The sequence below is a fragment of the Phoca vitulina genome, unplaced genomic scaffold, assembly GCF_004348235.1.
Source record: "Phoca vitulina isolate PV1807 unplaced genomic scaffold, GSC_HSeal_1.0 scaffold40, whole genome shotgun sequence".
NCBI lineage: Eukaryota > Metazoa > Chordata > Mammalia > Carnivora > Phocidae > Phoca > Phoca vitulina.
Genome location: NW_022589743.1, coordinates 1,817,769 through 1,840,105, shown reverse-complemented (window position 1 = coordinate 1,840,105; position 22,337 = coordinate 1,817,769). Strand labels below are relative to the sequence as shown.

Sequence of the window (22,337 nt, the reverse complement as noted above, 5' to 3'; positions counted from 1 at the left end):
GGGGGGGGCGGCCAGACAGAGCGAGCGAGGAGGAGGAGGAGGAGGACGCCGAGGAGGAGGAAGGAGGAGGCAAAGAAAAGAAGCGGCGGCGGCGGAGGAGGAGGAGGAGGGAGCGAGGAGGCGCGCGGCCCCCCGCTCCCTCCCTCCCCCCCTGACCCCCGACCCCCGCCGGCCGGCCCCCCGCCCCAGCCCCGGAGGGAGCTCATGGGAGTATGAAGGAGATGGTAGGAGGCTGCTGCGTATGTTCGGACGAGAGGGGCTGGGCCGAGAACCCGCTGGTCTACTGTGATGGGCACGCGTGCAGCGTGGCTGTCCACCAAGGTACGGGGGTGGCCCGCGGGGGGCGGCGGGACCCCGGGGGCGGCGCGCGCGGGGAGCCCCGGGCCGCGCCCTCCGGAGACCTCCCGGGGCCCGGGCGCCCCTCCCCCACCCCACCTGAAGGGAAGGGAGGCGTCGGGGGGCTCCCCCCGCCCGGTCCTGGAGGACCGGGTCAGGCATTGTTTTCTTGCCTATTGTTCCAGTCCCGCGCCCCCCACCCCAAGTTGAGGGAGTTTGGGGACAGACTAGGGGGCAGTGAGTGCACTCTCCGCGCCCCACACCGCCAGTGTCGGGGCTGCTGGGGGAATGTTTACCTGCGAGGTGTCCCCTCCCGCCCGGTTATTTTGGTCCCGGCTCCCGGAGGGAGAGGTCAAGGGGGGGTCATCCCCCCCTCCCGCTTCCGGATACTGGGAGGAGCGGAATTGGGAAGGGAGGAGAAGGGTCCCAGGGGAGAGGGGACTCCTAAAATCCTCTGGGAAGAGCTGCGGATAGGAGAGAGGTTGTGAAGGGGGCCGGGAATTGAGAAGAGGGAGGTTTGGAGTTTCCCCCAACAGCACATGGTTCGGGAGTTAACTCCTTGAGGAGTCTTGCCGAGGGCGCAGGCTGGCATCTCCCGCCTGTCTGGCACAGCCAGCTAACCCCCCCCACTTCCTGGGACAACCCTTAATGCTGTCTCTGTCCGGGCTTCCCGCCGCTCTCCTGTTGGTTACCTGCACTGCACCTGCCCTTGGCCTTGACTTTTGACCTGTACCTATTATAATTAGAGGCTTAAGATGAGGTCCCTGGACCCCCTACTTCCCCACCTCTTCCCTTACTGGCCCTTTAAGAAATGCCCCCCCCCCCCCATAACAACAAAACGTGTTTGACTATCGTAAATGTTGTCCCTCTGGTTTTCTCTATTCCTGATGATGAAGACTGTTCCCAGGCAGGAGTTGAGAAACCGATCCAGAAAGAGCATGGGGTGGCGGTGGGGGTCTTCTAGAAGTTTAAGGTCAAGGACTCAGACTTCTCATCCCTGTTTGGAGTGCTTGGTTGTGTGGTTGAAGGCTGGCCATGTGCCGTTAGGCATTCCTTGTGATCCAGCTGTCTAGTGAGTGACTCCAGACAGGGGAGCAGCCCCACCTCCTTTAGAGTCACCCCCTTCCCCCAGTTACTCTGAGAAAAGCCACTGCCGACAGATTTACTTGGTGATTCTTCCCCACCCCCAGCTTGCTATGGCATCGTGCAGGTGCCAACGGGACCCTGGTTCTGCCGGAAATGTGAATCTCAGGAGCGAGCAGCCAGGGTGGTGAGTTTGAGACTCCCTCCCCGCTTCTGTACACCTGAGCATCTCCTCCCAGTTGAACTAGGGGACTCAGCCTCAGGCTGAGGCTAGGGCGGGACTGTCACACAGGACTTCCTGTTTCCTGCACATCTCTCACCAACCCATCTCTCCCTCAGCTTATCCTTTACTCTGCCCCACCCCCAGCACTGGGCCTTTTATTTTTGTTAGTTGTTTGAACTTTTTATTATGGAAAGTTTCCAACACGTATAGAAGTAGAGGGAATACTATAATGAATTTCACGTCCCCATCGCTCATCTCCGACAATCACCACTCATAGCCAACCCGGTTTCTTCCATACCCCCGCCCATCCCCCATAGACCACTCATTTCATCCTGGGGCCCTGTGAATGTGTTCAGGAAGGGCCCAGCTCAGCAGATCCCCCCCACCCCCTTTTGGAAAGCCCCCCAAAATCCCTGTGCCCCTTGCATTGGCAGAGGTGTGAGCTGTGCCCACACAAAGACGGGGCATTGAAGAGGACTGATAATGGAGGTGAGGGGGGCCCTGAGCCCCAGAGCTCATCGGTCAAGGTCAGCAAGGCCCCCTGAGCGGGGTCTGGGAAGGCAGGAGTGGACTATTTTGGGGTGGCCAGGGTGGGGCTGGAGACTGGGTTTTCCTTCCCTTGCTGGCAATGGAATCTGATGGGAAGGCTGTGGAGGGGGGACCGTGTGCAGCTTGGGGCAGTGAGGGGCCAGGGTCTCAGGCCATCCCCCCACCGCCCCAGGCTGGGCCCACGTGGTGTGCGCCCTCTACATCCCGGAGGTGCAGTTCGCCAACGTGCTCACCATGGAACCCATCGTGCTGCAGTACGTGCCTCACGACCGCTTCAACAAGGTCAGTGGGCCCTGTCCGGCCCCATACCAGCCAGCCGTCCTGGGGCCCCTCAAGCTCTCTCTCCATCCAGTGGAATCTGATTCTGTCCAGCCAAAGGGGGACTCAGGAGGTGGGTAGGCGCCTTCCCCTGCCAGACACCTGCCTGTGCTCTGGAACTCCTGGGGACGAGTAGGCTCCGTGGCAGTAGTAACGCTGGGTCGTGGACCTGAGCAAGCGCGTCACTTATTCATTCACTGAACACGTTGTACAGAATGCCTACTATGTGCCAGACCTGGGCCGAGGTACCAGGCGCACGGGGTCACTTATCAAAACAGATGTGTTCTCTGCCCCGTGGAACGCACGCTTTTGTGTGGGAAGACTAAATATCAATAAACAGGCAAATAAAATAAATGCAGTTTGTGGTCAGTGCTGTGAAGAAAAGAAACAAGGTACAAAAATAAAGACTACCTCATGGGGGTCTGGCGTTAGATAAAGTGGTCAAGGAAAGAGACATGTGGGCTGAGGCCAGCCTTGAGGAGGGTGGGGTTCCGGATCCAGGCATAAGGAACAGCATGAGCAAAGGCCCAGAGGTGCAATAAGCTGACTGTAAGCAAGGCAGACATAGTCCCTGGCCTTACAGGGCTCACCCTCCAAGGACCGCTGTCCAGCACAGTAGCTACCAGCTTCATGCGGCTACGTAAATTAGTTAAAATGAAATACGATTTAAAGTCCCAGTTCCTCAGTCGCACTAGCCACATTTCGGGCGTTCAGTAGCCTGCGTGCTTTATGGCTACTGTATTGGACAGCACGGTATGGAAAATTCCCATCGTCGCAGAAACTTCAGTTGGATAGCACTGGCCTAGGATCCCGCGGAGAGGATAGAGCTGAGAAGGCCGAGGGATCCCTCGGGTAGAAGGGAGAAGGGGATGACTGTACCATGTCCTGCAGACGTGCTACATCTGTGAGGAGCAGGGCCGGGAGAGCAAGGCGGCCTCGGGAGCCTGCATGACCTGTAACCGCCACGGATGTCGGCAAGCTTTCCATGTCACCTGGTGAGACCCCTGCCTGTGCCACTCCCCCTCCAGGGTTCTCTGGAGTCCCTGGGCAGCTGGCCCAGCCCCCTCCGAGGCTTGCCACGGCCAGCTGTCTTTTTTTGGTGGCGATAGCAGTGACGGTGGGAAGAAGGTGGCCGGTCTGGTCTGCGGCCACACGCTTCTCAGGCTACCCTGTTTCGCTTAGCGCCCAAATGGCCGGCCTGCTGTGTGAGGAAGAAGTGCTGGAGGTGGACAACGTCAAGTACTGCGGCTACTGCAAATACCACTTCAGCAAAATGGTGAGTCTTGTCCGCCAGGTGGTGAGTGGGTCAGTCAGTCCTGCTTTAGAGGGTAGGGGTTCCAGGCCAGGCTGGAGCCAGGTGCTGGGAGGATGGAGATGGAGGGAGCCCAGGCCCTGCTGTGAGGAGCTGTGCCACTGGATAAGGAAGGGGTTGAGGTGCAGCCCGTGGGAGGTGAATGAGGGCTGAGCCAGGCGGTCCGTCCCAGAAGACAGCTCAGACCCTGCCTGTCAGAGTCTGGGAGGCTTCAAGGAAGAGGCAGCATTTAAGCGCAAGTAGAAGCAATAAGAGCCAACATTTGTGGGGGTGACTGTGCTCTGGCCTCTGTGCAAAGCTCTTTACATGTGTCATTTTACGTGGTCCTCCCCGCAACCCTAAGAACTGGGTGTACAGTATTCTCCACGTTACAGATTAGTAAACTAAGACCCACCAAGGTCGTGTAACTTATCCCACAGCTGGTGTGCGGGATTCGGAACACACAGTTTGATCTGAAAGCTCCTTGGGGACCTGCCAAGCAGAGACAGAAAGAAATGAGTCCTAGGTGGTGCCACTGGCATGGGCCGAGTCCTGAGGTGATAAAGAGAATTTGGGGACAGAACAGGGTGCTTGGGGAGAGTGAGGCAGGAGATGACCACAACACTCAGGCCGGGCCAGAGCAGGGCTGGCCTCTGCCCTGGGCTTCCGGGGCCCAAGAAGCGCCTGGAGGAGGGCTTCTATTCCATGGTTGTGGAGAGACCTGCATACTCCAGAAACTCTGGCGGTGTCCTAGAGAGGGAGGCTGCAGCCTGAAATGGGAATTCAGCTTGGACCTTAACCCCCCCACCCCCACCCCGCCCCAGGGCCACAGGCTTCTAAGCGGGAGGGTAACATGATCAGATTTGTTTTTTAGGAAGATTACCCTGGCAGCCACTGTGAGGCTGGATCCCAAGGGCTGAGGCTGGAGGCTGGGAGACAGCTGCGAGAAGGGGGGGCTGGAGGGATAAGGCTGGACTCTAGAACTGTTTCTAGGTAGACAGGCCTACATGTGGGGGTGGCTGAGAAGGAGGATTTGAGGGTGGGACAGAGGACCCAGGCTCTCAGGGCTTGGGCACCTGGGCCTGCGATGAACAGGGGGATGCAGTGGGTTTCTGTAGGGCTGGCCTATGTCCTATTCTGCCCTGGATAGTTCCAGTTTGTGCCTGTCACCCTGGTGTAATTAATAGTGCCCCCTTTTGTTTTCAAAAGTGTCCTGGTTTGGATCATAAATTATATGGTCACCTTGGTTTCAGGGTTTGATGACAACTTAGGACAAGGTAGGGAGCTCCGTGGGGCTAACAGGAGGGGCCACATGGGGATGTTCAGGTGTGGTGGCTGTCGCCCCCCGCCCCCCAGCAGGGTGGTGGTGGCAGCCCCAAGGAGAGAAGGCTGGACTGGAATCCTCAGGTGCCCACCAGGATACGGTGGGGCAAGGTGTGAGGGGGACCGAGAAGGGGAGAGTCTTGTGTTTGGCAAGGTAGGAGCAGTACCCACCACTGGGGAGCAACTGGGTTGGATGGGGCTTGAAATTAGTCCTTGGATTTGGCAACTGAGAGGTAGTGGGTGACCTTAGAGGGGACACCTGCAAGTCTGGGACAGGTGAAGCTGTCAGGCAGGGGGCAGTCCTCAGCTGTAAAGGGAAGGAGGGGGCAGACACTGGCTGGATGGAGAGGCAGAACGAGGATCATTTGGGTTTTTGCTGTTGTGCATGTTTACTTCCCCCTTCTTAAGGGCATCAGGTCCTTTGGGACAGAAGGACCCCCTGTGGGTTTGATGGAGGGGGAGGGCCAGGATCAAGAGAGGAAAGGGCTGATGGCTAGAGCGAAGTACCAGGGGGCATGGGGCGGAGTGCAGGGGAGCAGGGACTGCCCAGGACTGCCCATGCAGCCTCTACCCCAGCGAAAGAGGTGGAACTGGGCTGTGGCTCAGGCTGCCTGAGGTGGGCCAAGAGGCACCATGGAAAGATGTGGGCAGAAAATAAGAGACTCAGGCCCTTGTCCTACCTCCAGTGGTTCCTTGCTAGGGCCAAGATGCCTCTAGCTCTTCTGGGCCTCAGTTGCTGAATCTGTGCATTGGATCAGCCAACTGGGGAAGCTCTAGGATTTAAGACTAGAGAATGCCTTCTGCTGAGCAAAGCAGCATTGAAGACACAAGGTCCTTTTAGTGACAAGCAGGGTGGGAGGGACTGGCCACCCGGGATCGTCTGACTTCCAGGAATCTTGTCCTAACCTAGCGAAAGGAGGGTTTGGCACTTCCTCTCTCTTCTTTCCCCAGAAGACATCCCGGCATACTAGCGGGGGAGGCGGAGGGGCCGGCGGAGGAAGTGGCACAGGGGCAGCTGGCAGTGGCTTTATCAGTGGCCGGAGAAGCCGGTCAGCCTCTCCATCCACCCAGCAGGAGAAGCACCCTTCCCACCATGAAAGGGGCCAGAAGAAGGTAAACGTCTTCTCCCTTTCCTTCTCCTGCCCACACCCACAAACACATAACTCTTTCTTTCTTTCTTTCTTTCTTTAATATTTTACTTATTTATTTGAGAGAGAGATTGAGGGAGAGGAGGGGGGGGGGGGGGGGGGGGGGGGAGAAGCAGCTCATGACCTGAGCCGAAGGCAGACACTCAACCGACTTGAGCCCCCCAGGCGCCCCAACACATAACTCAAGAAACCACCACAAGGTGCCCCTGAGGCCACTAAAGGCCAGCAGGGGACTGAGGCAGTGACACACGAGGGTCAGGGCGGGTAAGGTGAGGGCCTGGCTTCCCTGGAGCTCTCTGTGTGGTTGCTCCGCATCCTCCTCATGACATGACAGTCTCCAAAGCCTTCAACACACGGCCCTGCGCGTTTGCAGACACCTCCACAGTCTAGCCATGGGGCAGCCCACTTGTCTCTGTCCCCTCGTGCTGCACATCCGGGTGTGCCTTGTTCCCATCCCAGCTGCACGCACAGCTCCATGTCCCAGGTGGACACCCTCGCAGGTGCGGGCTCCTGTGTGTGGTACTCTGTGTCCCTGATGTGCTAATGGGACAGGCTATTTTTAGCAAGCAGTCAGGAGGAGGGGGAGGGGCCTTTGGCTCCCAGGGCAACCTGCCTGAGCCATTCTTGTCCAGCCTAAGTCTCCCAGTCTCTCCGTAGGGGGAGATGATGCCCACAAAGCCCATCCCTGAGAGGGGACTATTCCCCCCGTGCACATGGCATGTGTATCCTCAACCAGACTGTCCCCCCACAACCCAGATCTGGTCACTTCTCCCTCCCCAGAGTCGAAAGGACAAAGAACGCCTTAAACAGAAGCACAAGAAGCGGCCTGAGTCACCCCCCAGCATCCTCACCCCGCCTGTGGTCCCCACTGCTGACAAGGTACTCTGCCCACACGCAGGGGAGCGGCCGAGGTAGGGGAGGGAGACAAGTTGCAAGGGGTGGGGGTGAGCCAGGGACTCTGGGCAGCCCCCAGCAGCTTCAGGTTACTGTGCCTCTGTTCCCCACCCCACCCCTCTCCACTCCCCCCTTCTACCCTATGCTCCTCAGCCCCACCAGTCACTGACCAACCAGGAGGGTCGGGGTGGGGTGGGGGGTGCTGCCCTGCCTGCTGGCTGCCAGATGTTTACATCTGCCTCTGTCCAGACAGAGAGCGTCAGCACTGGGCTCTTGTCTGCGGGTTCAGTACTCAGGCTGGTTCTTCACGTTCTGGGGCCTATTTCCCCAGAGATAGGCAGAGAGGACCCCTTCGCTCTTACCCCTCCCCCACGTCAGGACACTGCCCAGAGCCTGTCTCCCAACCAAAATCCCATGGTGGCATGGGCAGGCCCACGGACAGCACCCCGAAACTCCCACTCATCCCACCCTTCCCAGGCTTGGTATGTTGGGCCTGTCTCCAGAAATGGGCAACATCTGGAGGAACAGCCAGCAGGCCCTCCCCGGGGCTACAGAGTCGCTAATCCAAGCCAGAGCACCCCTTCCTTCCCCCCACTCCCCACACCGAAGGAGCACAGGGGCCTGGAGAAACTGCTTCTTCCTGTCCCCGTTACTACCCCACTCACCTCCACCCACCTTAGGAGGTTGGCAGAGCTCTGGGCATCTTAGCAGGAGGCTTGGGTATCGGGTTTCCAGGATGCTGTTGTGGCAACTGTCCCAGTAACCCTCTCCCCGCCTGCTTCCCAGGGCTCACCTGGAAAAGCTTGTCATTCATGCCCTCTGACCTTTCCCTGGGGCCTGCAGGGCCAGAGATATGGGAATTCCCAGCGGCCAGGTATTCTCTGGACATGTAGGAGACTTCTGCCCATCCCCCTCCACCCACCCCAGCATTTCAGCTACCCCTCCCCCTTGCCCCTCTCCTCCCTTGCTCTCAGAACCACATCTGGCTCCCTTCAGAACTCCAGCTGTTGAAAAGAACAAAGAGGAAGACAGAGACCAGGGCTCCGCCCAGGGAAGGGCAGCGCAGGGTGGCTATCGTCCCCTGATCCATCCTTCCTCTAGCATTTGTTCCGTTACTGAATACCTGGTCTCCAGCAGGAGGAAAAGCACCATCCCTGGCAGTAATACGAAGCCCTAACTCACTCACGCATCACATGCCAGGGTCCCTTCTCGAACAGGAGGATAGAAGGGGTCTGTGGGGATTAGCTCATTTAATCCTCAAAATAATCCAATGAATTAGGTATTTTTATTAACCCAGTCTAATAAATGAAGAAGCCGAGGCATAGAGAGGTTAAGTAATTTACCTTAAAAGCACACAGCTCGTGAGTGGGGGAGCGGAGATTTGAACACAAGCAGTCTGGCTTGAAGGCCCACTGTCGGTCTCTGCGGTATATTCATCATGGCTACCGGCGTCTGCCACTGTTGACCCCACGCTATGTATCTGGCTCTGTGCTCCTCGTGCCAGTTCCAAAGAGACCTCGCTGGCCCTGTCAGGACCCTGAAGCTCAGCACGGTTGAGAGGCCACACCACATACCACAGCAGTAGATGGCAGAGCCCACCAGGCCCACAGCCTGCCCTGCCTGACCCCAGAGCCCATGCTGCCCTCCGGGGCGTGCTGGAGGCCTCCGATGTGGGGACTGGATATTCCAGTGCAGTGTGGCAACTGTTGACAAGGCTGATGTGAGGACACGGTGCCCTAGAACTAAGAGGACAGAGTGACCCCGTCCACCCCAGGGATCTAGGTGGCCTCATGGATCGAGGCCTCGTGGACTTCCAGGCATGAGAAGTTTCCCAGGCAGAGTAAGGAGAGGCCGTGCTGGCAGAGGCTTGGCACTACAAGCTCAGGTTGTCTAGGAAGGGCCCAGGGTGGCCAGGGGAGGGGGTGTCCGCCAGGTGGAAGGGCGGTGACTGGCGGGCTCAAGGATGGGGCCTGGGCAGTGCTCCCTCTGCCCTGCGCACGTCACGGCCAGCACAAGTCCAGCCTTCTGGGGCCCACTAAGCATTTCTTCAGTGGATGACTGAACCGATGGGCACATCTGGACAGGCTCAGGGACTGTTGTCACTCTCCTCTGCCTCAGGTGAAGGACAGACTCCCCTCTCCTCACACCCACCTCCCCGATCTGGGCTCCCCGCCCACAAGTCCTTCCCGAAGCCAACCTGGACTCTCCCCCTAGCGCCCGGGGCCGTGTGTCCTCCTGTCGCACTGCCAGGTCCAGGTGAGCCCAGGCAGCTGGCCTTGAGCCTTGCCCTCTCCTCCTTCCCTCAGGTCCCCTCCTCAGCTTCGTCCTCCTCCCACCATGAGGCCAGCACTCAGGAGACCTCTGAGAGCAGCAGGGACTCGAAGGGGAAAAAGTCTTCCAGCCATAGCCTGAGTCACAAGGGGAAGAAACTGAGCAGTGGGAAAGGTGTGAGCAGTTTCACCTCCGCCTCCTCCTCCTCCTCCTCCTCCTCCTCTTCCTCCTCCTCTGGGGGGCCCTTCCAGCCTGCAGGTGAGTGTGGGCATCCTGGAGGAAGCTGGGGGCGGGACAGCCTTCGGCCCAGAGCTTCTCTAGCCAGGGCCTCTGCGCACTGCTTTGCGTCTCATTTGCTTCTTAAATTGGTTAAAGATGGGGGCTCCCCACCAAGTGACTCCTCTCCGGACCCTCCCCTCAGCCCCTCCTTCTCAGGCCCCCCACCCCCCCCACTGCCGGGACAGTATTCATTATCCCCTGCACTTGGGCCATGAGGTGCCATTTTTAAAGTACCAACACTAATGATATCTTCTGTAATCTCTCCAGCCCAGTGAGGTCAGCTGGGCAGGAGTTCTCTCTCCCCTTTATGGCACGTGGGAAAGCTGCGGTGGGGGTGGGGGTGGGGGACACTCATGCCAAGACATAGAGACAGAGACAGAGCTGGGACAGGAACCCAGGCTTGCCCCGCCCCCCCGCCGGAGCTCTCTCCAGCTAGTGCAGTTGGGTGGGGGGTGGGATCTGGGGCGCAGCTGTAATTCTGTTTTCCCTCTGTGCAGTCTCGTCCCTGCAGAGCTCCCCTGACTTCTCGGCATTCCCCAAGCTGGAGCAGCCAGAGGAGGACAAGTACTCCAAGCCTGCAGCCCCTACCCCCTCAGCACCCCCCTCTCCCTCAGCCCCCGAGCCCCCCAAAGCTGACCTCTTTGAGCAGAAGGTGGTCTTCTCTGGCTTCGGGCCCATCATGCGCTTCTCCACCACCACCTCCAGCTCGGGCCGGGCCCGGGCCCCGTCCCCTGGAGACTACAAGTCTCCTCACGTCTCGGGGTCCGGGGCCTCAGCAGGCACCCACAAGCGAATGCCCACACTGAGTGCCGCCCCTGCGCCTACGGAGGAGACCCCTGAGACAGGCCTGAAGGAGAAGAAGCACAAAGCTAGCAAGAGGAGCCGACATGGACCAGGTCGTCCCAAGGGCAGCCGCAACAAGGAGGGGGCTGGGGGCGCAGCTGCTCCCTCCCTGCCCAGTGCCCAGCTGGCCGGCTTTACCGCCACTGCCGCCTCGCCCTTCTCCGGAGGTTCCCTGGTCAGCTCTGGGCTGGGCGGTCTGGCCTCCCGCACCTTTGGGCCTTCAGGGAGCCTTCCCAGCCTGAGCCTGGAGTCCCCCCTGCTAGGGGCAGGTTAGTGACCCTTGGGCATCTCAGGGCCCAGCCAGTCTAGTGAGGGAACAGAGGCATAGGCATACAGTCAGAGGGAAATGGGATAGATGCTCCGAAGGACAGAGATAAGGGATGCAAGAGCCAGTCAACTCTAAGACGCTCCCCCGTTCCTGTCTTCTGCCGGCTCGTGGTGGGAGAGATTGGAGTAGACTGCCAGTAGGACTTACCTATTAGAAAAGCCTGGAATCCCCCTGGCCTGGGCAGGGCAGTCTAATAAGCAGGCATGTCAAGCAGCTGTCCCGTAGGCAAGAAGTGACATCTTTGCAGCAAGAGGGTTAGACTGATGTGATACTCCCCAGATCCAGGGGAGTATTATCCCTGGGGAGGGGCTGCCCCAGCCACCTGACTGAGGAGGGGCCTGGGGCCTGGGGGGGAGTGGTGACTCGAAGCTTCCCTCTGTGTCCTTCTTGTGCCTGTAGGCATCTACACCAGTAATAAGGACCCCATCTCCCATGGCGGCAGTGGCGGAATGCTGCGCGCTGTGTGCAGCACCCCCCTCTCCTCCAGCCTGCTGGGGCCCCCAGGGACCTCGGCCCTGCCCCGCCTCAGCCGCTCCCCATTCACCAGCACCCTCCCCTCCTCCTCTGCTTCTATCTCCACCACTCAGGTGAGGCCTTACCCCTGGGCTCCTCCATCCCTGGGCAGATGGGGGACAGACAGGCTGCCTGGGACACCAGCTCTCCATGGGAGAGACTGAGAGATTGGGCTTGGTCGCCACCAGAATGTCTGCCTCTCTGGTCTTCTCCTCCCCGGCACACCTGATCCCCTCCCCCTCTACACACACAGTTGTGCCCTAGATCCAAGAATAACCACCAGGCTGGACTCTACCTCCTTTCCCTCAGGTGTTTTCTCTGGCTGGCTCTACCTTTAGCCTCCCTTCTACCCACATCTTTGGAACCCCCATGGGTGCCGTTAACCCCCTCCTCACCCAAGCCGAGAGCAGCCACACAGGTATGTGTCTCTGACCCCATTCCCCGTTCTTCCCAAAGACCTGAGGGGCACCCATCACCTGCATGTCACCCCAGACAGATGGGAGGACTTTCCGGCTGCCCCCTCCCTCTGGCCATTGCCCGCCCTGAAAAAAAAAAAAAAAATTCACACACAACAAACCAGGGTACACTTAAGCACGTTAAAAAAACAAAACAAAACCGTGGAGGGACGGGGACAGGACCGGCAGAATTACTACTGCTCACAGAAGAAAAAGGCTTAATGGTTTGCTCAAAGCAGTTGAAGTAGAGAAAGGCGGAGCCAGAGCTCACATTCTGGCCCTGTCTCCAAGCCCAGTTCCCTGCTGGCCTCTTAGTCCTCGGGATGGGACCTTTCGAGTCCACCAGCTGGGCAACCTGCGCTCCGGGTATTTCGGAGTTAAGGGGGAGGATCACAAGCGCCCCTCCCCCTCCCTGGAGAGTCAACCCAGCCCCAGAGAGCTGATTGGTGCAGACACACCACCTGGCCGGTTAGGGGGCGGGGCTCACCTCCCGGCCGCCCGTTCAGGTAAACCTTCTTAAAGGGGCCGAATCCGATTCCAGAATTAATGATCTGACAGCGCAGGGTGACTACCTTTTCCAGAACCCAAATTGGAATTCTGTGGCCCAGCAAAAGGTTTTGCAGTCTAACTTACGAGTTTATGAATATGAGAAGTCGCACAAGACTAATTGTAATAGCTGCAGTTTTTAAGGGCTTGCTGCAGGACAGCTGACACTTCACATTTATTACCTTGTTTTTAATCCTCCTAACAGTCATTTTAGTGAGATTAGTTTCAAGCCCAAGGTCACATAGCAAGTATCAGGTCCAAGTTCAACCGAGGACTGTCTAGACCCTGAATTTCTATAACCCTGAGTCTACCAGGAAAGAAATTGAGAGGTGGTTCTGAAAGAAGCCAGGCAGCGGCCGCCTTTCTGCCTAGAGAAGGGGAAAGAGGACCAGATCCCATGGGGCTGTGCCTCCCAAGGGGCCAGGTTTCCAAGCCCGGGCTCCCAGCGCCTTACGAGCTAGAACTGCCAGTCTGGGGTTGGGGGAGATCCTGGGGGAAAGGGGTCTGCGGTAAAGTCCCAGATCCCGCACCCACTTCCCAGGCGGGGACCGTGAGGCCGACGGCACCTCTTCCCCGCTGATCCCTGCTCCCCTTCTCCTTCCAAGAGCCAGACCTGGAGGACTGCAGCTTCCGGTGTCGGGGGACCTCCCCCCAGGAGAGTCTGTCTTCCATGTGAGGGAGGGGGCGGCGGCTTGGGGGAGGGGCTGGGAGCGGGGCTGGAGGGACACTAGAGGGAGGAGGGGACGGAGAGACGGGCGCCAGGAGAGGGTGGGGTCCAAGAGGGGACGACTGGAACCCCTGAGGGGGGAGGAGGGAGACAGGAGTGGGGACGTGAGGTAAGCCTGAGTCCGGTTTTCTCTTCCGACCCCAGGTCCCCCATCAGCAGCCTCCCCGCACTCTTTGACCAGACAGCGTCTGCACCCTGCGGGGGTGGCCAGTTAGACCCCGCGGCCCCCGGAACGACTAACATGGAGCAGCTGTTGGAGAAGCAGGGCGACGGCGAGGCCGGTGTCAACAGTGAGGAGGGGTGGGGCCGGGCTGGGAGACCTGCCCTGGGACCCCCAGACTCGGTCACCTTTCTCGCCGAGGTCCCCAAACTTCTTTAAAGTTCCGCCCCTTGGCCCCGCCCCAGCCTTAACTCTTGGCTACCCCGAGCCTTACCTCTAACCTTTGCTAGGCCCGGCTGCTGGACCCTCCACCTGTGCACCAAGCCTTCGGCCTCCGCGGCCTCCTGGCCCTTACGTTACTAGGCTCCAACTTCCAACTTCCACCCGCCTCTAACGCTCCCAGTCAGGGCCTCGACCCCCAGCCTCAGGCCCCGCCTCTAGTCCTCACACCTCTGGCTCCCCCCGGGTCCCGCCTCTCCGAGCTCACCTGAGTCTCTTGCTATTGCCAGCGGGCGCCTTCTCCTTTGGGTCTGAGTCTGAATTCCTCCGCCAGGCCCCGCCCTCCAAGCCCCGCCTCCGGCTCTCTCGCCCCGCCCCCCGCCCTCGCCCCGCCTCTCCAGGCCTGCAGGGCTCAGGCGCTCTCACCCTCTCTCTGCAGTCGTGGAGATGCTGAAGGCACTGCACGCGCTGCAGAAGGAAAACCAGCGGCTTCAGGAACAGATCCTGAGCCTGACGGCCAAGAAGGAGCGGCTGCAGATTCTCAATGTGCAGCTTTCTGTGCCCTTCCCCGCCCTGCCTGCCTCCCTGCCTGCTGCCAACGGCCCAGTCCCTGGGCCCTATGGCCTGCCTCCCCAAGGTAAGGGGATTCCCACCGAGTCCGGGAGTGGGAGCCTCTGCCGGGCAGTGGGACGATCCGGCCCCGACTCCAGCCCTTGACCTCCTTCCCTGATCCCCTCCTTCAGCTGGCAGCAGCGATTCCTTAAGCACCAGCAAGAGCCCCCCGGGGAAGAACAGTCTTGGCCTGGACAACTCTCTGTCCACGTCTTCCGAGGTGGGCGCTGCAGGGGGGAGGCGGGGGGCGGGCAGGAGGGGAAGCACCAGGGCCTTCGGGTCTCGTCTCCACCCTGCAGCTATTGGAGGCTGGGCAGTGAAGTGATTGGCTGAGCAATTGGTTGACTGATCCATTCCTTCCTTCATTAAATAATAATTATAGGTGCTTACTTAATGCCAGGCCCTGGTCAAGCAATCAATGAGCAAAACGGTCACAGCCCTGCTCCTGAAGATAGACTAGCGATCCAAGAAAATAGTCATTACAAACCAGGAAAAGTGCGAAAATGGAAATATCTTAAGGGCTGTGAGGCAGAATCGGGGTGGGATTCTTCTGGAGTTAGGAGGTGGTTAGGGAAGGCCTCTTTGAGAAGTATTTGGGAAAGGTTTATTACAGCAACTGGCACCCAGTAATCCCCTTGTGATCGGCGGTGTTGGGGGGAGCAGTCTATCCTTAGGTTGTGGTCACTGTTGAAATCAAACAAACGGGGTGGTGTATACCTGAGCAACAATAATCATAGCACTAACGAGTATTGATTGCACACTTGCTCTCTGAAATCATGTCCTGTGCTGAGACTTTCAAAGCATTGGTTTGTTTAGTCTTCCAATAACCTTATGGAACAGTACTACTATTCCCCCCATGTTATGAGTGAGGAAACTAAGACAGAGAAGCCAGTGAACTGTGGACACAGAATTTGAACTTGAGTCTTTCCCCTCCAGCTGCTGTTCTCTTGCCTGCAGAGTTACTTAGCCTGCTTAAGAATCAATGGCTTCACCCATATATGGGAATAAGGAGATAGTTCGGGGCAAGCAGTGAACCCTGGGTCTAGTTCACTAGATGGCCACCACCACCGTCCCTGTTCATGATTAACAAGGAGTGCGAGGGGTGCTGGGCCCCCAGGAAATGATCTGTAAATGCGATTTGTGAAGACTATTTGGATCCTTAGCTTTTATCCCTGGGTCTTGCTTCTTCGTCCTGGGTGGCTCTGCCTGGGTGCGGTGGGGGTGGCTGTGCTCTGTGAGAATGCTGGTGGGTGCTGGGCCGGGGGCCAGAAAGGTCACGCTGGCCCCCCGCCCCTCTGACCCCTCCCTTCCCCCTCCCTCCCCAGGACCCACACTCAGGCTGCCCCAGCCGCAGCAGCTCGTCGCTGTCCTTCCACAGCACGCCCCCACCGCTGCCCCTGCTCCAGCAGAGCCCCGCTACCCTGCCCCTGGCCCTGCCCGGGGCCCCTGCCCCGCTCCCGCCCCAGCCACAGAACGGGCTGGGCCGGGCACAGGGGGCAGCAGGGCTGGGGGCCATGCCCATGGCTGAGGGGCTGTTGGGAGGGCTGGCGGGCAGCGGGGCCCTGCCCCTCAATGGGCTCCTGGGGGGGTTGAATGGGGCTGCCGCCCCCAACCCTGCGGGCTTGAGCCAGGCTGGCGGGGCCCCCACGCTGCAGCTGCCAGGTTGTCTTAACAGGTGAGGGAGAGCTCAGGCTGGGGAAGGGAACGGGGAGGCTGGCTCTGGGAGGGACTCCCCCCAACACCCACAGCCCCCCCAAAAGGAAGAATGTTCTTCAGTCTTACAGGGCATAGAATCTAGTCACCTCTTGGCCCCAGGTACTCCCGAGATGTTAGATGTGGGTGCCCTCTGGATGTGCTCTCCAGGGACGAAATCATCGGTTTCTGTCTTGCACCCCCAGGCTTCCTTTCCCTTCCGGGAAAGTTCTTCCATCGAACTTGGCTCCCTCCCAGTGGTCTCTGAGCTTGCTCTGTTTCTCTGTAGTCCTCCTCTAAAACCGCACATCCCTGCCTTTCTGCACCTGGGCCTGAGGGAGTCTGGGAGCTTGGAGGGGCCGGGGTGGGGGAGGAGCGTCTCCCTGCCCCTTCCCACGGCCTGTGTTTGTCTCCTGCCTCAGCCTATCGGAGCAGCAGAGGCATGTCCTGCAGCAGCAAGAGCAGCAACTGCAGCAGCTCCAGCAGCTCCTGGCCTCCCCGCAGCTGAGCCCGGTAATGCGCTCCCTTCGCACGCGGCTGCGGCCTGCGGCTCCGTGGGGAGGGCCCGTGTCGGGGGCTGGGCAGGCACGGTGCGGAGCGGGGGCCGCCCCAGGCTGGACCCCTGCGGGCTAGAGGGGATAAGGTTGCTCTCAGGCTCTGGGCGTTGCGGAAGGGGTGCTCACACCCTAGAGGGTGGTGAGCCCCCAGTTCCTGAGCATTTCCAATCCCAGCCCCAAGGATCTTCAAGGGGAGCTGCAGGGTCTGTGGCTGAGCAGGTGGGCACCCTCTCAACCAGAGCAGCCCCTTTTGGGTTCGGCGAAGGTTTCCTTTGGAGAAAAGGAGTTCTGCCTTTTAAAAAGGAGGGAATTGAAAAAACAGAAAACATAATCATTTTCCTAGAAACACAAGAAATCCAATTCAGCTGGTTACCTATAGTGGCCAGATGGGAACAGGGGTAGGAGCAGGATTTCTTAAGGTAAACGTTGATATTGTTTGGTGTTTAGAACACGACAACGCCTTGCCTGTTCAGAGCAAAAATAAATGAATCTTAAAAGAAACAAAACAAAACAAAAAGAGGGGGAGTTGAATACTATTGACCTAGCCTAGTTGTTTCTCAACTTGGGGTCATACCACCCCTGGGGGCATTTGTGGTTGTCATAGCGACTGAGGAACTGATGCAGCGAGGGGGTGGGGCCAGGGCTGCCAGACATCCTCCAGCTCTCGGCCAGGGATGCCCCGGGGAGGGGTGCCCCGGGTCGACAGTCAGGGCCCCAACCGCTTTCTTATCCAGATGGGGAGACTGAGGCCCCGAGTGGGGAGTTCGAGACAGGACCTTGACCGTCCCCCAGGTCTCCTTCCTCATGGCTCCAGTGAGATAGGATGGGGCCCCGGGCCAAGCAGGGCAAGCTGGCTCCGGGGACCACTGGCCCCTGAGCCGTCTGGCCCCCTTGCAGGAACACCAGACTGTCGTCTACCAGATGATCCAGCAGATCCAGCAGAAGCGGGAGCTGCAGCGGCTGCAGATGGCCGGGGGCTCCCAGCTGCCCATGGCCAGCCTGCTGGCAGGAAGCTCCACCCCGCTGCTGTCCGCGGGCACCCCTGGCCTGCTGCCCGCCGCGTCTGCCCCCGCCCTGCTGCCTGCCGGGGCCCTGGTGGCTCCCTCACTCGGCAACAACCCGAGTCTCATGGCCGCGGCGGCGGCGGCCGCAGCAGTGGCAGCGGCAGGCGGCCCTCCAGTCCTCACGGCCCAGACCAACCCCTTCCTCAGCCTGGCGGGGGCGGACGGCAGTGGCCCCAAAGGAGGGGTGAGTAGAGGGCCCCCGGGCCGGCCTGGCCGCCCTCACCTTCTCCGGGATGGGCAGAGGTGGAGCATGAGAAGGAGGACGGAAGCCACCCCTAGGTCAGCCAGGCGCCCCGCTCCAGGCCCCAGGGCCTTTGCTGGCTCCGCCACGGGCGGACTCCAAGCGCGGGCTTATAGCAAAAGGACCAGTTAGAAAATGGCTTTCCTCCGGGGAGACCAATTAGAAAAGTCCGTTTCTTCTCTGAGTGGACCAGTTAGAAAAAGAGGATGCTCTGGGTGGGCCCTTTGGAGAAAGGCCCTCCCTCCTTCCTCTGAGGGCATATTGTCAGAGCCCAGGGTGCTGGCCTTGCTTAGCTGGGTGCCCTTGTGCAGGGCACCTTGCCCTCCCCTCCCCCCAACACACACACACAAACACTCGCCTTAGCCCAGGAGCCCAGGGCAGGGGCTTCAGCCGGGCTCCCTCCCTGTGTCCTACAGCAGTGGCCCTAGCCCAGGCACCTGTTCTCAGCCGGGTGGTAGAACCAGACACCTCCTAAACCCCCAGCCTCCCTTCCTCTCTTTCCAGACCGCTGACAAAGGAACCTCAGCCAACCAGGAAAAAGGCTAAATCCACCCAGCCCCTCCTGACCCCCAAATGGAGGGGGCAGATCTTGGCCTGAGGGGTCCTACCTAGCCTGGAGCGGGCACCTGCACCCAGACACTGGAGAGCCCCAGCCCAGATCGTGTGCTGAGGCCCAGGGAGTGTGGGTGCTCCTGGTGCCAAGGACTGAGCCGGAGAGGGATGCCCCTTCCATTGGCCCCTCTCCCTCTGCACTGACCCCTTTGTGAGGGGCTCAGAGGGAGGACAGGCTTCAAGCCCACCTAGGAGCCCCGACTCTCAGCAATGTTTTGAGGTCCTCCAAGAGCCACGTGGGCCATGGCATAAGTGGGGGGTTGGTTGGACCCCCCACATAAAATGGATCAGCACTTGAGTGGGGAGAGGTGGGGGGACAGGCCCTGGGCCTGCCCGTGCGCGGAAATCTCTTACGAAAGAAGGGGTGGCCCTGCTTTACCTGCAGTTTCTTCCCAACTTGGGCAGATGGCAGAAGAGATCCCTTGGACTGTGTCTCCCCGGTCCCCTGCCCCCTAATGAGGGTTACAAGCTGAGCTTGTAAAAGCCCACAGATGAGGGAGCTGAGGAAGGGGCAGGACGGCACCAAACTAAGCCCACGCCTCCCCACCTCTCGGGAGCCCCCCCTCCCCCCCGTGACGGTGATGGGATGGGGGAGGGCAGGGGGGGCGAGGCCCAACCCTCTTGGTGCCCTGCCCCTTGTTTGCACTATTGGATTTAGGAGTGCGGAGGGTGGGAAGATGGAGCTGCCTGACTCAGAGAGCGTGTGTGCCTGTGTGCGTGTGCGTCTATGTGTGTGTGTGTGTGTCTGTCTGTCTGTCTGTCTGTCTGACTCCCCCTGGACCTAGGGCAGCCGAGGGCAGGGATAGGAGCAGTGCTCAGATGAGGCAGCAGCAGAAGAGGGCTCCCAGCTTTTGTTTGCACCCTCCCCACCTCACCAACTTTGGTCCCTTTCTGGGGCGTGAATGGTTAACAAAAACCAGAACAGTACTCCAATATTGGAGAGTAACTGGGGGCTGGGGGCTTTGAATCAGGGTAATGTCCTGCCTTCCCTCCCCCAGGCCCCCACATGGTCTCACTGCCCCCTCGGAGCCCCCCTTCCCCCACTGACAGTTGGTCCTGCTTCCCTGGCCCAGGGGGAGCCCCAGGGATCTGGGGGATGGGGCAAAGAGGGGGAGTAAAGTGCCACTTCCTTTGGTGAAAACCTCCCAGAATTAGCCAGCTTGCTTCCCCCCCCCGCACCCCACCCCCACCAACCAGGGGAGCCTTCAGCTCAAGCTGACCTGACAACTGTCCCTTCACCCACCAGCTATTTCCCTGGGGTGTAGGGGGGCAATTCTCACCTTAAAGAGCCCCCACCTGCCCAGAGCCTTTGGTGGCAAAGGCTGCGGGGCCGGGAGGGCAGCCGGGAGCGGGGCGAGGGTGAAGCCTGTGTCTGTTTCAGTTGCACTGGGGTTGGAGCCGGGAGAAGGCGTTTCCAGCTTTCCCTGATGCTCGCGTCTCGTCAGTCTTTGCATGTGTGGATTTTTTGTGTGTGTTTCTGTTTGGGTTTTTGTTATTGTTGGTTTTTTTTTAAATAAAGAAAAGAAGATGTGTATATTTTTGGCAACGACAGAAACGTAGTGCAGATATATTTTTGCCTGTGCTGCTCAACTGGTTTTTTTCTGATACTGAAAATAATATTAATATTCCTGTTGATAAGACTTTGTAAGATGTTAGGGAGCCGATAAAGGAGGGGGTGGGTGGGAATCCTTCAGAGGCAATTTCTTAGGCACTTGCAAGGGCTTGGGGGTGGGGGGAAGGCAGTTGTGATGACCTCAGAAATACTCACTTTTTATTAATGCTAAATATCAATTAGAAAGAAACGATAGGATTCAGCGTTTTATTCATCTTCATCTATTAAGCTCTCTAATTCCCTGCCCCCAAACCACTGAAAAGAAGAATAACCTTTAGAGGTTCTTAGAAGAGTTGCTCATTCACACTCACACCCTTGCCCAAGGCCAGCCCCCTAAGAGCCTAAGTCAACTTCTGTTCTGGATGCTGAGGGAAGCCAATCCTCTCTGAGGCCGCTGTGGCAGAGAGGGAGAGGTCCCTAGGATTTAGTGCACTGGAACCAAGACCTCCCCGCTCCCTCCCAGCACCCATGAGCCTGGGCTTCTCATCTCCAAGAGCCTATGTTTTTCCAGCTTTCCCCAGGCTGGGGTGCAGCCGTAGGTAGGTTAGGTTGGAAGAAGGGACCCAGGCTGAGTATGGATTGCTGCTGTCCCTCAATTTGGGGCGGGGGGGGGGGCAGGAGAGAGGTCGTGCATTTCCTTCTTCAGAGGGAGCTTTATAATAGGAAAGTTCTGGAGATCTTCAGGATCCCAGTGCAGGGGGAATGGCTTTAGTGACCTCACCCTCCTTTTCCAGCCTCTGTCCCTTTTTCCAGGACGAATTTGGATGGGGAGTGGGAAAAGACACAGATTTGTAGATCTCTCTGCCTAGCAGAGAGAAAGGATTTGGTTTGCAGGGCGGAAATGGAGTGTGAAAATGCATGAGAGGTGCTTCGTGTGTGATCACGCTCAGCGTGGAGGTGTGAGGGGGTGTGCATGCTGAACCCCTGTCCGGCTTTGAGGTCACGACTGGTGCATGAGTGTCAGAGTTGGAAGGGACCTATCTTTAGGGGTGGTTGGAGCCAGTTCCTTGCTTCACAGGTGATAGCTCCAAGCCAAGGAGGGGCAGGGGCTTGGGGCAGAGCCAGGACCAGCCCTCAGGACCCTGGCCTCCTGGTCCTGGGCTCTCTCGCCCCCCACTGCACCACCTCCATGTGGCTGGCTGTCTGTCCCTGTGTGTGTGAGTGCTGGGCTGGGCCCCGGGGTGGGAGGGTATCTATGTAGCACTGATTGTCTTAGCTCAGAGCTGATGGATCCTCTCCATAGACAATGACACTTTAAAGATTGCTTTTTTTTTTTTTTTTTTTTTTTAAGTTTTTCCTATTTGTGTGTGTCTTTCCCCTCAGGCTTCTGGGTCTACCGCTGTCTCCTGGTGCCCTAACCTTGAGGCTGAGAGCGCCCCACCCATTCCTGTACTGAGTTCTAGGGAAGGGCCTAGACAAGTGAGGGGAGCCAGAGCCAGGGGCCAGCTCTGAGAAAGGGGGACCTCACGTTTCCCTTTCCCCGAACTGGAAATGCAGACAACTGTTCAAAGGCACGGGCTCCCCTTGCCAACCTCCAGCATCTTCCTTGGTGTGTGGTGGGCCCAAGTTAGGAGTAGGCGGCTTGCTCCCAATTCTTATCTCAATGGGGAGAGGTGCCCAGACGGATTAAGGTCACTTCAGTGGGGAATCTGGAGGAAGTGGGGCACAACACCCTGGCTCCTTCCAGTCACATCAATCCGGATTCAAAGTGTGTCCAGCTCCCGACCACTTTGACTTGATCTACTGAAAAGTTGGGGACTGGGGGGTGCCTTCATTGCCCTTTGTTCACTTCCTCCAGCCCAACTTGGGACTCAGGTGGCAGGACTGGAGACCCAAACCCTGACTCCCAGCCCCATTTTCCCCCTATCCATCCCAGCCTGTCTCAATGTAGCAGAACCTTCCTAGGGGAGCAGGGAGGGGAAGCCAGAGTTGCAAACCCAGGGGCTCCTTTTACATTCTTTCTAGAACCTCCTTTATAGCCTCAGCCCAAAAGGCAATGCCCCCCTCCTCTCACTTCCAAGCCTGGAATTGTGCATAACCCGGATCTTGTATCTTTGTATAACGGATGTTATTTGTACGAAGGGCAGTTCATAAACAGCACTTGTTCTTTTAATAAAAGAATGTTTTACAAAAAAAAAAAATCCAAAGACCCCTGCTTTGTCTGGCTTTACTGAAGGGAAAGGGAGGGGAGTGCCAACGGTGGGAGCCTTGGGAGGGGGTGGGGGGAGGAGTGGTCTGTTATTAAGCACTTAGAATCGTAGTTCACAGACCAGCACGCGCAGGACACCCAGGTTCCTGCTGGCAACTCAGCTACCTGCGCCCACCCACGAGGCGGTAATGCGTACGCCCGGGCCGGGCGGGAATCTGTGGCAAAAGCAAGCTCCCTGGGCCCTGAGCGGGAGCCGCGGCGCACTCCTGGAGACGCGGCCTTAGCCTCCGCC

General features: G+C 58.7%; 1 protein-coding gene across 3 annotated transcripts; it reads left to right on the top strand.

Annotated features, from left to right (window-relative positions):
- Positions 1 to 164: 164 nt before the first annotated feature.
- Positions 165 to 22,017, top strand: MLLT6 (MLLT6, PHD finger containing). Of its 3 annotated transcripts, none has more exons than XM_032428898.1 (20): positions 165 to 321; positions 1,527 to 1,606; positions 2,077 to 2,131; positions 2,364 to 2,473; positions 3,401 to 3,504; positions 3,692 to 3,785; positions 6,078 to 6,236; positions 7,052 to 7,150; positions 9,472 to 9,694; positions 10,213 to 10,827; positions 11,286 to 11,473; positions 11,709 to 11,817; positions 13,006 to 13,072; positions 13,272 to 13,417; positions 13,946 to 14,143; positions 14,250 to 14,338; positions 15,444 to 15,793; positions 16,233 to 16,323; positions 17,265 to 17,615; positions 18,177 to 22,017. In XM_032428898.1, the coding sequence occupies exons 1-20, from the start codon at positions 213 to 215 to the stop codon at positions 18,216 to 18,218; spliced, it is 3,279 nt and encodes a 1,092-aa protein (XP_032284789.1). In that variant the 5' UTR covers positions 165 to 212; the 3' UTR covers positions 18,219 to 22,017. The 3 variants fall into 3 exon arrangements, with proteins under 3 accessions (XP_032284789.1, XP_032284788.1, XP_032284790.1); XM_032428897.1 differs by having other exon boundaries at positions 6,075 to 6,236; XM_032428899.1 differs by lacking the exon at positions 15,444 to 15,793 and having other exon boundaries at positions 6,075 to 6,236.
- The last annotated feature ends 320 nt before the right edge of the window (positions 22,018 to 22,337 follow it).